This window comes from Pelobates fuscus, chromosome 3 (assembly GCF_036172605.1).
Source record: "Pelobates fuscus isolate aPelFus1 chromosome 3, aPelFus1.pri, whole genome shotgun sequence".
NCBI classification, from domain to species: domain Eukaryota; kingdom Metazoa; phylum Chordata; class Amphibia; order Anura; family Pelobatidae; genus Pelobates; species Pelobates fuscus.
Window position 1 is genome coordinate 58953416 of NC_086319.1, and position 12081 is coordinate 58965496.

Consider the following 12081-nt stretch of genomic DNA (forward strand, 5'->3'; position numbering starts at 1 on the left):
CTTTAGCTGTACATCCACAGCAATGCCCCCACACTGTCTTGTTTATTAACTATACATATGATACGTTGAAATGTGACTATCACAAATGATGTAATTATATAAAGCTTTAAGTAACACAAGAGGTAGGGGTTTGACTAAGATGCAAATCATAAACATGGATCATACAGCAGCCTTTTGCACTCCAGCCCTTATCACAGAAGCTCTGGCACGATTGCACATTGTCAAACCTTTAGTGATAAGATAGCTTGAGCATAGAATCCAAGCTAATCAATGTTCCCCCAGCCATCCCCCTGGCTTGCTTCTAGAACAACGTATACACATGATGGAACAGCAGTGCATGGTTTGGTGAGTCCAGCACAACAACTCTACCATGTCTCTTGTGTGTACAGCAGGAGCAATCTATCCAATACATCTTTATCATCATGCTGCCAATTCAGAGTTGAGCTTTAAACACTGCCTGCTCCCTGACTGCTGTGGAGCAGTAGAATAGAGGCTATAAATGAAAGAGTTCCAAATTCAGACTTAGGGCTATTCAGGGGCCCACTCATGGCTCCAACAAAAGAGCACCCCTCCTTGCAATGCCTTTGACAATGAAGGTATTTCTGAGATCAGCCCTTTAATGTGCAAATTTGAGTCACAGCAATTCCGTATCACCTCTAAAATAACATTAAAATATCTAAACTCCATTTAAAGTAGCCAATAGGATTTAAAAAAAACAAGGTGCAAGAGAAGCCTGAGAACGGACAATAGCTCAAAAAATAAGAGAATGTTGAACTTTTATTAAATGTCTACTTGACTATAAACCCCATTCTTTCAGTCAGAGGTAGATCTGAATTTTCCTTTTTCGTCTGCTTTTCACCAGAATCCCCCAGTCTCACTCCATTAAAATTAAATCACCCCACCGACTTCACATTATCATAAGAATAGTGAGGAAGGTCATAAAGCTAATATATGTCAAACAAATATACCATCAGAAGTCTGTTTCTTCTAACTTTTTTTTTTCATTAGCCCCAATAAAGGCCATATTAAAATCCACAATTCCCAATGCAACTAATGAAAACAAAAATAAAAAAATAAGAATTTGCAAAAAATAAAAACAAAACTAAATATATTAATAATGCGACTCTGTGTAATAATCCAAGTCAATTCGGGCTCAGCACAGACTGAGCTTGCAAAGTGGAGAAAGCCCTTATTGCTTCATGTGGAAACATTTTCCATGTTATTTAATATAAGTAGGAGCGCTCTAATTGGTTGGCTAGCAAATCGAACAATCAGAGTGTTATGACAGGCAAGGGGCCCCATATTATTTTACAAGCCCTATCCCTATTGGATGGGGCTTTTCTAATGACTGGGCAGCAATGGCTAGTTTGAAACATTTAGTACATAGGCCACCACCTGCCGCATGGCAGATGGAGACATTGGGAGGTTTAAAATCTTCCTCATAGTAATACGAGGGTCTTACTGATCCCCATAGGCTTTTTAGATCAATTAGATTTTTTTTTTTAATGTTTTTTAATGTAGCAGTTGGCTAGGAAGCCCTGGCCAGACACTACATAATTAACCCTCACTTCGCTGAGAGTTTTTATTTTTTGGGCCAAATTTTCAGCCATCTAGTGGCATTCTGTCTGTCTGGAATCTAGACCAAAATCAGTCCTGATCGGTGCCTTAATTGCAAATTCTGGCCTACTCAGACTTCAGTGAATAACACTGGAAAGGAAGCCCTTAATGTCCTTTAAAAACAATATATAAAATATATGGTTGCAGTTAAAGAGAAATCTTTAAATTATGATTAAACCAACACATTCTAAGTTCTAATTCGCACAAATTCTAAGTTTTTTGTTAGTTCAGAAGTTGGACAATTGCATCTGTCATAAGGGGTTAAGCACCATGTCAACTACAGCTTAACATAGCTTGTTTGGTGCCAAGATCCTGTTTCACAGTCTGACAAATATGTAAGCATTGCATGTTGTGAGAAATGGCAGTGTTTACATTTGCCACAAAGGAAGTCTCTTTCCGTCAAGATGGTCTTAGGGATATACTTGGAGGGTTTATTTATTTACTTATGATGAATAAAAAAAAGGTGGTTAGTTTATAGGCATCTGGTATCTCAGTTCTCTCTCCAAATGACTGCCCACCTTTATGTGAAAGAGCCCTAACATATGAAATGATCCATTCCTTGACATCCAACATTTGGGACATGATTGTCCTTGTGTTTCCCTTTGAATTTAAAAATACTGTAAAAGGACAAAAAAAAATAAAAAATTAACAAATAACTTCATTTTCAGCAGTCATCGTAGAATTTCAAAATACGGTAATACCTTTATCTTAGGTATTAAGACTAGGACGTGGGCATCATATTGTCATTTCTAATTGTGCTAAAGTCCTTGTGGATGTCTCTGTCCCATAAATCTATCTGACAAATACTGTTTACTTTATATATAATATATGTATCTTTTTTTTAATTTATGGATTTTGAAGACCTCTCATTTAATATTCACTTATCTGTCCAAAGCTCAATTCACTCTTTATGAATCCACCGGTAAATATTAGCATGAATCATTATTGGCCTGAAATGTTTTCATGGTAAGAAAATAAGCACCCAGTGGGGTCAGTATTTGAAGTAATAAAATGTACTTTAACAAAATGCTGTCTATTATATCTGTGCCGCTATTACCGTGGTCCTTTTATATTGCACACCGAGTAAAACGTAAAAACATAAATCCGTTATGCTATATCCTATATGCATATTAGCCAATACTTAAAACAAGTAAGGGTCTACATGCAAATATACTTAGATAAAAATTAAAACAACACTTAAAGAAAACGTCTAATGTGAGGAATTCAAATATGTATTCCTCACACTAGAGTATTATACTACCTATTTAGATTATTGGTTTCCCCAGACATAATAATAAAAAAAATAAGTTTAACTCATCTTTATTCCCCTAGCATACCAGTCTTGCTGCCAGCTACCAATTCTCCACGGACCTAGATTATCAATACTGATGATGTTAGCCAATCCAATGCTTCCCCTACAAGCAGAGCATTGATACACTGAATATTGGTCCTGCAATCTTTGCAGGACTGCATCCATGAAGTCCCCCTAGTGGCTGTCCGAGTGACAGCCACTAAAGATGACATTAGACAGTAATATAAACACTGCATTTTCTCAGAAAATGCAATTTTTACATTGTTGAGCCAGTAGGGACAGTCTCTTTGCACCACCTGCAGTGGTTATGGTGCCTAGAGTGTCCTTTTACCTTACATGTTATAAAATGCACATAATAATGGTATTTTAAAACCCATTTTAGATTATTAAAATATATATTTTAAACTATGTTTATATGCAATGGGAGTCTCCTATTATAATTACAATATTACTCATTTCAAAGCATCTATGTGAGGGCATTGTTTCAAAGGCACTTGCATACAGTACACCATATATGTTTTTTTGTAACTGATTCTAAAAACAACATTCCAATGATTAGGTATCTAGCAAGAAAAAGCTATACTGTAATGTTTTTTCTAGCTGAACCTAGAGGTAAATGTAGCACCCTCCTCCAGGCTGAGATTGGTCAGAATCACATACCACTCACACTGCAGTCAAACTAACCTGAATCAAATTTAGAAGATAGAAGTCAAGGTAAGTGTCACACTTGATATCTCCCTAAGTTATTGCATTTTATTATTTTTAAATGTATATATTTATTTTCTAAATTGTTCCGAGCAGTTTTTTTTCATACATTTAAATTGCTAAATATCTACAGGATATAATAAAGACCTTATGTTTTTAATGAAGGCACTCCAATGTTTTGGCTGCAGCACATCAAATATTTTTAAACATTAACTTTAAGTATATATTTTTTATTTAAAATGTTTATTAAGTACGTTGGGTACAAAAATAAAATACATGCAGTGTGCTTAATTTTTTTTTTTTTTTAAAGTAATTTAGCAAATTGACATTGAGATATTTGTTTAATACAGAAACGGATAATTAGCTCAAACTAAATCCAGAAATGTTGATATAATAAAATATTCTTATATTCTTCTTTAATCACAATAGCTATTGCACCAATGTTGGAGAATATTGATTGCTATTGAACCTGCAGATATAACATGCACATTAAATACACTAATTTTCTAAGCAAAAAAAATAATTCAAAATTCAAAAAAAATTGAAACTAGCATTCTTTAACACCTTGCTCTACATCTGTCAGCCAGGGTTTTCCTTGTTATTATAGTCGTAAAATCAACATTTTATTAACTAAATGTATTTAATATTTTAGCAAATTCCAGGATAGAGCAGTTTGTAGTTAAAATGGCCAATTCAGGCATAGAGACCTTAAAGTGCACTTTTTATAAAGTACCTTTGAGAATTTCATATAAATGAGAGCTTTGTGCTGGTTCCATTTCCCAGAGGAATTTCATATCCTCCTGACTAAATCTGCTTCATAAAGGCTTTCTTTCAAGCCACTAATACTTACATTTTTTAGTCAGTGCTCTTTAGAACATGAATTCATAATGTATCTGGACTAAAGTATCCAGAAATTGCAACTGAATAGGACAAGTGTGCACCATCATCAAACTACCAGTTGCGTTAGAACACCTGCATTCTAAAGGATCACATTTCACATGCTTATTACTTATTGACAACTGCTCACCAGAAAGTCTTATACAGTAGCAATGTTTTGTGCTATTAGTATCAATATCACACAGGTGGTGGGAATTTCAAGATTCCACAACTTTATTAGCAAAGTTCAACTACTGGCCACAAATATATTTTCTGCTGAGACAATTTTGTATGTGCGTGTGTTTGTATGTGTGTGTTTATGCATGTGTGTAATAGAAAATTCATAGTTGAAAAGACATATATTTAAAAGTTAAATATATATTTATACAGTCATACACACATGCATAAACACACACACAAACACACATACACACACACACACACACACACACAAAATTGTCTCAGCAACTGAGTATTAACAATAAACACAAAAATATATATAAACATGTAAATTATGGAAATAATACATGCAATGTATAAAACAATATATGCATGTATGTATGACATATATGTATGTAACAGAAAATTCGTAGTTGAAAAGACTTATCTTTCAAAGTTAAATATATATTTATGCAGTCATACACACATGCATAAACACACACGTACACACACACACACACGTACACACACACACACAAAATTGTCCCAGCAATTGAGTATAAACAATAAACACAAAAATATATATAAACATGTAAATTATGGAAATAATACATGCAATGTATAAAAACAAACTATTATGTTGATAAACTATTGAAGCATTGTGTTAAGTGGACTGTCAGTCGCTCAGTATTTGGGTATACATGAATGCTTCTTGGAACACATCCAAAACAGATGAAACCCCATACAGGCTCAAGCAGAATGAAGCTACTGTATGCTCAATGCTAAATTCCAATCCTCTTAAAAAAAAGCAAGATGTGCCAATTCTCTATTTGCATCCAAATAAGTATATTTTATCTGAGGAGCAGGTACAAAAGGCATATTTTAATGCACATTCTGAATGATCTTCTGTTCTGTTCATAGCTTTCAAGAATGAAGACTTTTGCAAATGTTGTTCTGGGACTTTTTATTCTTAAGGCTGTTATAGCTCCTCCACCATCAGGAACTGTAAACTATGATACAGATACATATGAGGTTGATCTCGAAGATCTGGATATCTATGACTACAGTGAAAACATAAGCGTTGATCAGGGAGAGGTAAATAAAAGATTATTTTCTTTTATGTCACATGTCGGTCCTTCTGCATGTACAAAGTCAGTATAGATCTACATGCAGCAGATTAATGCCTTAGGAAAGTAGCTGTTTCAACATTAAAATGCAACGTGTGATATATTTTTATGTTTTAGGAATAATGTTAAAATTACAATAGTGATAGAAACATATCAATGGCATTTTTTGCCCGATATCTACAATTACACAAATAAATGAAATTATAATAAATTATGTTAATACAAGGGAGTTGTTAAATGGGTGCATTGGTATTGCAGTGGTACTGCTACAATGTTACTGGTATGACTATCCTCGATACTCATCCTTTTGCTAATGAATTCCTTTTGCTAATCCTTTTGCTAATGAATTTTGCTAATGGACCTTCGTATAATCTATCTTTCATGTCAGTGGACTACAAATAAGGTTTGGTCAATTAGGGTGATGATCAGTCTGAAGGATAGGTAAATCACCATTAATGCATTATATGTTAAAGTGAATGATAATTAAGAATAACTTCACCATAGACTTGGCCACCAAGCAACTGTACAACTTTGAAGTGATAAGCTTAGATATTTGCTTTTGGTCACTAAGGTTTGTGTTTCAGTGAGACAAACCATATCAACCATATTGCTTCATTTGTACAATCAGTTTCTAAAGGTCAACAATGCGTCATTGCAATGTGTAAAGCTCAGTTTGCTGCTATTCCAAAACCTGTGAAAATGCCAAATGGCACTCTCTACATTCTGAAAAAAAATCATAACATAATCCCATTTGCTTCTAGGTTCCAGATAAAATAAAATGTACTGAAATGAGTCAAAGCTTTATATTTTAAGCTCTGTTGATGGTAGAATTACATTTTGCTAAGCATGTTGGAAGAGCCTGTCCCCCGATTCTGGTCAATGTTGACTGAGTATGACTGTGTGAGCTTAGAACCTATGTCTGTAGACAAACTTAACATCCCCTCGATTTATTCCATAAACCTGTCTACCTATTCTCTTCTAAGATAACTGGTGGCTTGCTCTTATGTTCTTATGCCTCACCTCTCTTAGATTGTATGCTTGGTTTGAACAGCACCCTCACTGACCTGTTGTCATGGTTTATTTTGTAATAGTTTATCTGTTATTGGCTATTGTATCTTCTTTGTTAAATTGTAATTTACTGCAGAATATGGTGGCAGTATATAAATAACAATAATTATTATAGGTGTTAGTTTCTAATAGAAAAATAGGGGCTTGTAGGGGGCTTAGAAGCTGAAGCCCTGTATGCTTGACTCTCCAGCCATGGATCACAAGAGTTAGTGGACAAGGCATTTTTAGACAAAGCAGCTGTCTAATATAAGAACAAAGGTCACTAGTATACTAGTCAGAAAAGCTGCAACACCAGACTTCTTTTTTTCCTACCAATAGTGGACATGGCAACAATTCGACCTTTGAAGGTCTTTGTCAAGCTTGCAACTAATGAAAAGTAAATGCATGCACTTGGTTTATAATGCCAATGAGCAGTAAATACATAAATTAGGTATCTGATACCAATGAAAAGTAAAGGCATAAACGTGGTTTATCATGCCAATTAACATTAAATGCATAAGCTTGGTGAGAGGGTGATAAGCCTAGAAACGTTGAGGACTGAGTAGATGGGAAGGGATACTGGCACAATAGATCATGCAAGTGCTTAGCTAAATGTTTAATCTGAAAAATTACAAAGTGTGTTAGCACTCAATCAGATTACAGGTGCCGGTATCTTATAGGAGCCGGTAGTAAAAAAAATTACTATAGTATACAGTACAACCAATGCATGTTACATCAAATATGATCACTGCTGAAATTAATTATTTGTTGAATTATCTTTCCTTGATGGAATGAACTATACACAAGGCAAATAGTGAACTACCAATAAGATTATTTCCCTGCAGGAATTACTATATACTGGATGAGATTTCCGTAGTAATAATCACTTATTATCTGGTTATTGATCTTGCTGTATACAGATTTGTACATATGGGAACGTTGATAGTGTATTTTATTAATATTAGCACGTTAAGCACTAGTGATGTCCCGAACAGTTCGCCGGCGAACATAGCGCGGTGTTCGGTCCGCCCCCTATTCGTCATGGAGGTGGGAGGGTCTGGGAGGAAGGGTCTGCTGCTGATTGGCTGGAATGTGTCTGCTGAATGTGAGGTACAGGGTCAAAGTTTACTCAATGATGACGAATAGGGGGCGGACCGAACATCGCGCGTGTTCGCGACCTCGAACGCGCTATGTTCGCCGGCGAACGGTTCCCGGCGAACTGTTCGGGACATCACTATTAAGCACATATTAAGCACTTGGTAATTTTTTGTCACTTGTCACTTTAAGATTATATATGTTCAGTCTCGTGATATAGAAATTGGAGTTGTATTCAGGTATATGGCAATGTTCTGCTAATAAATATTTATATTTTCTTCGTGTTACGGTACGGTATCAATTTTTGTATCAATTTTTGTATTTTAGCTAAATGTTTAGCCCATGAAAGGCTGGGGGAACCAGATCAGATTGCATAAAATTGCCTTAGTTAGGGTTTCCCCTGTTGTGTAAGAGAATGAGAAGCCTTCAAATGAAGATTGAGCAGTTGGGAATGAAGTCATGCACAGGATAGACTTGGTTAACAGTACAGTACATACTGATGGATGCTGGATTCCTACAGAGTATACATAAGTTAATGAGCTCCAGAGATTGCTGAATTCTGGGGGAAACACAATATGATCAATGGGTCAAAGAATCTGACAGAACACTGTCCATGCCAGTAAAATACCATCCGGTATGGCTAGAATTTTGGTCAGCAAATGGAGCAACTGCCCCCTGGTCCAGCCTGCCACTGCATGATAGCCAGCTGCTGTCAGTCCTTTATTTGAGCATGAGTCATAACAACTCAACCAAGACACAGGTCAGTCAATACAAGAATATATTTGACTCTTGCCTCCCTAGTCTAACCAAACTGTATTCAACTTGTTTGATTCCCAGAACACCACTCAACATTTGGTAGCCATAACTTGTGTATATATATATATATTTATTCATACCAGCAGCTTAGCATAACACATGTGCTGTAGCATCATGTGTCTGGGCAATCCTTAGTCTGGTACATAGACAATCTCCCTGTTTTTATACGTGAATCCAGGTTCTCCAGTCTCCAGTTTGTATCCAATCTTCATTTATGAGTGAATCATATTCATGTGAATCAAAGGTCAATGTGTCTTGTCATTTCAGTAGCTTTCCGAGAATGTTTTCTCACACAACCATTTAATTTACTTAAAGGACAAGCCTCCTCTCGTAATGCATTAAATCACTGCAAATCTGGCAGGCTTTCAAAAAGCTAGCCATAACTATGCCAAAAGAGACATTCAACCACACACATATTTTGTTTACAATTTGCAAATCGCTTAAATAAATAAATGATCTCCACTGTTTGCCAAATAAGCCAGAGAGAAACCCTCTGTGACTCTTTAACTGGTTTTAACATGGTGCAATGCCAGCCTTAGCACATGGCCGCAGGTAATACAAGGATCTTTTATGTCCAGTGTGTCTAGTAGTAATATACCTGAAGCCAATCGGCCAAGACTCTGTAACTCCAAACTGATGGATAGTTGAAACACTGTGGCATTTATACAGTAAACCATTAATTATGCAAAATCAACAAGAGGAAAATAGCTAATTTGTAGATTTTTTCCAATTTAGCTGCTTTCTACAAACATTTGCAATTACTTTGTCAATTCTTTACAATCGCCAGTTTAGTGAATAAATTCAATTTGACCTACACACCAAAACAGCTATAAAATATAGCTATAAAACACAACATGTTTAGCTAGTGATGTATTAGGCATCGAGTTGGTGTTTATTCTCTTAAACGTGATCTGTGATAAACTAACAACCACATTGTAAACTTTAACACATAAAATGGACAAGTTAAATCAAGGTCTTAGTCTGAAATACTTAGTCTGCCCGACAGGATTTCTGATGCTACCCATTGTTTTTAAGCATGCCATCAGATCCTGAACAACTTAAAAAACACCTGCTTAGGAGGGTTGGCTTGGTGCTACCCGAGCAGACACTACAACCCAATCTACATAATTGACCATGGGTCCTAACTGACACCACATGTGAGTGGAAACTCCAAAATCTACCATTCAGCATAAACACAAGTGGCCTTGTGCTTTCTGATATGGTGGCTATGGTGACGCTTCCTCTCCTTTGTCAGACACAGGCTCAAAATCAGAGATTCTCTCTAAGTTCTCTGAGGCGTACGTGTCATCTGAACGCAAAATTAATGTAATGCTACAATTATAATTGACTATTTTGGGTGATTACTGCACATCTACAAAAGATTGATTGTGACACAACAATATTAGAGTCGATGGGATTCCAGACAATGTTACTCAAGGAGAACTGCCTTTTATCACTATTTACATAGATTCTTCTGGTGTAGCAGACAAAGAATGGCTCTTAGGTAGGGCTTGTGATGGTCAAGCATAACATGGTTGTGAAAATGACAAAATTACTTTGCGGACATAACATTTTCAACAGATTGAGATATCCTATTAAGCACCTTGTTCGGTGCAATGGAGCTTTGCAGCCCATTAATACTCCCACAGAAGCCTAGCAAATTACTGAAACATGGCATCTAATATCTAAGGACCACCCAAATCCATCAACAGAATCCCCACCACTCAAGGTAGACCCATCTTGGAGAAGAGCTTGAAGTCCAAAGTCTAAATGAAGACAGCCAAGGACTACAGAATACAACGTTCTCTTTCTATGGATACTACTGTACAATACCTTTTCCTATGGCATGACATTTCTAAGCAGTACAGTCCATGGTTCGCTGATGGATTATTGTTCCTATTATATCCTATTATACCCAATGGATGCATGTTGTAAGCCTCCATGAGTTCTTGTGCAACAGAGCAAATTAATCTTTTATACCCTCTACAGGTTTATACACTAATTTCATTTGGGGTTAACAAGGATGTGGGGCGATTTAGTTCTTCTTTATATTGCTAAAGAGTTAATATTTGTTGACACATTACTGAGTATCTGCTTCATATCACTCTCTCATATAGCATTATTAAAACAAATAAAAAAAATACGTTTGGAGTTATTCATTGGGAACGCATTAATCTTATATTCTGTAATGTGGAGCTCAGTGTTTTACTTTTGACACTTCATCTCTTCCTCTCATCCTATCACACCCACCGGGCTATTCATTCCTTGGCTCTTCCTATTCCCCTATCACTCCCACTCATGCCTTTCAATCTCACTATCTCCTCTCTCTCTTCTTATCACTCCTCCCATCACTACAACCCATCCCTCCCCATTCCCATCTCTCTCAACCATCCTCACATCACTCTAAACCCATCCTTTCCTCCCTATCCTCCCTATTCCTTCCTCTCACCACATACCTATCCTATCATTTCCACCCAGGCATCCCTCCATTTCACCCCATATTCATACCGCCCACACCTATCCCTCCCCCTATCCTCATCTTCCTTTCACTCCACCATGCCTTCCTCTGTCCCCATCCTCTTATCCCTTCCTCTTATCACATTCTCTCCATTATCCTTCTATCCATCTCATCCCATCCTCCTACAACTCCAAACCTATCCCATGCTATCTTTTAATCCCAACACATCTGAAACGGACCGTTTCAGCAGCTACTATAAGCACCAATTCCCCGAACTCCCAAACTGCACGGATTCACCAACTCTCGAACAGCAGACACACGAACCCTGGAAGCAGCCGAACAGGAAAAGCAATACGAACAGCTTACACTCCTGGCAGTCGGCATACAGTCAAATTCCCCCCAAGAATGAGACAACACTTCAGCTTCAGGGTTAAGCAGGAACTCATTTACTCAGGGCTACCTGCCCAGTATTTATGCAGGTCTCCCACCTGGTGGACACTCCCCTAGGGGACCAAATGGAAGACTGTAACAAAGGACAGACATAAACCAATTACAGACACACAGCAGTAAACATTCCCACAATGCATCATGGCTTCCTCCCTTCTGCCCTGGAGATAATTGTAGAAGTAATCCAATTATCTCCCAGGACAAAGACAAGACTCCATTACACATGTGGGGACCTAAATACAGTATTATGCTTTAAAATATATAAAGTTACTTTGATTATACTAAACACAGACATGTTACATATCCCCAGATAGCTCAGGTCTGGGTGCACATTATTAGGTGAATGGCAGACTACACGACTACACGAATACAGTTTAATCGCCATGGAGCCAAAGTCTTTAATCACACAAATAGGCTCCATG

At 36.8% G+C, this 12081-nt stretch overlaps 1 protein-coding gene across 1 annotated transcript in view; it reads left to right on the forward strand.

Moving 5' to 3' along the window:
• The first annotated feature begins 3545 nt into the window (after positions 1-3545).
• Positions 3546-12081, forward strand: part of EPYC (epiphycan) — a 48174-nt gene continuing 39638 nt past the window's right edge. The window contains exons 1-2 of the mRNA XM_063447120.1: positions 3546-3643; positions 5591-5764. Coding sequence (XP_063303190.1) covers positions 5600-5764 — 165 coding nt within the window. The 5' untranslated portion in view covers positions 3546-3643; positions 5591-5599. The remainder of the gene's footprint in view (positions 3644-5590; positions 5765-12081) is intronic.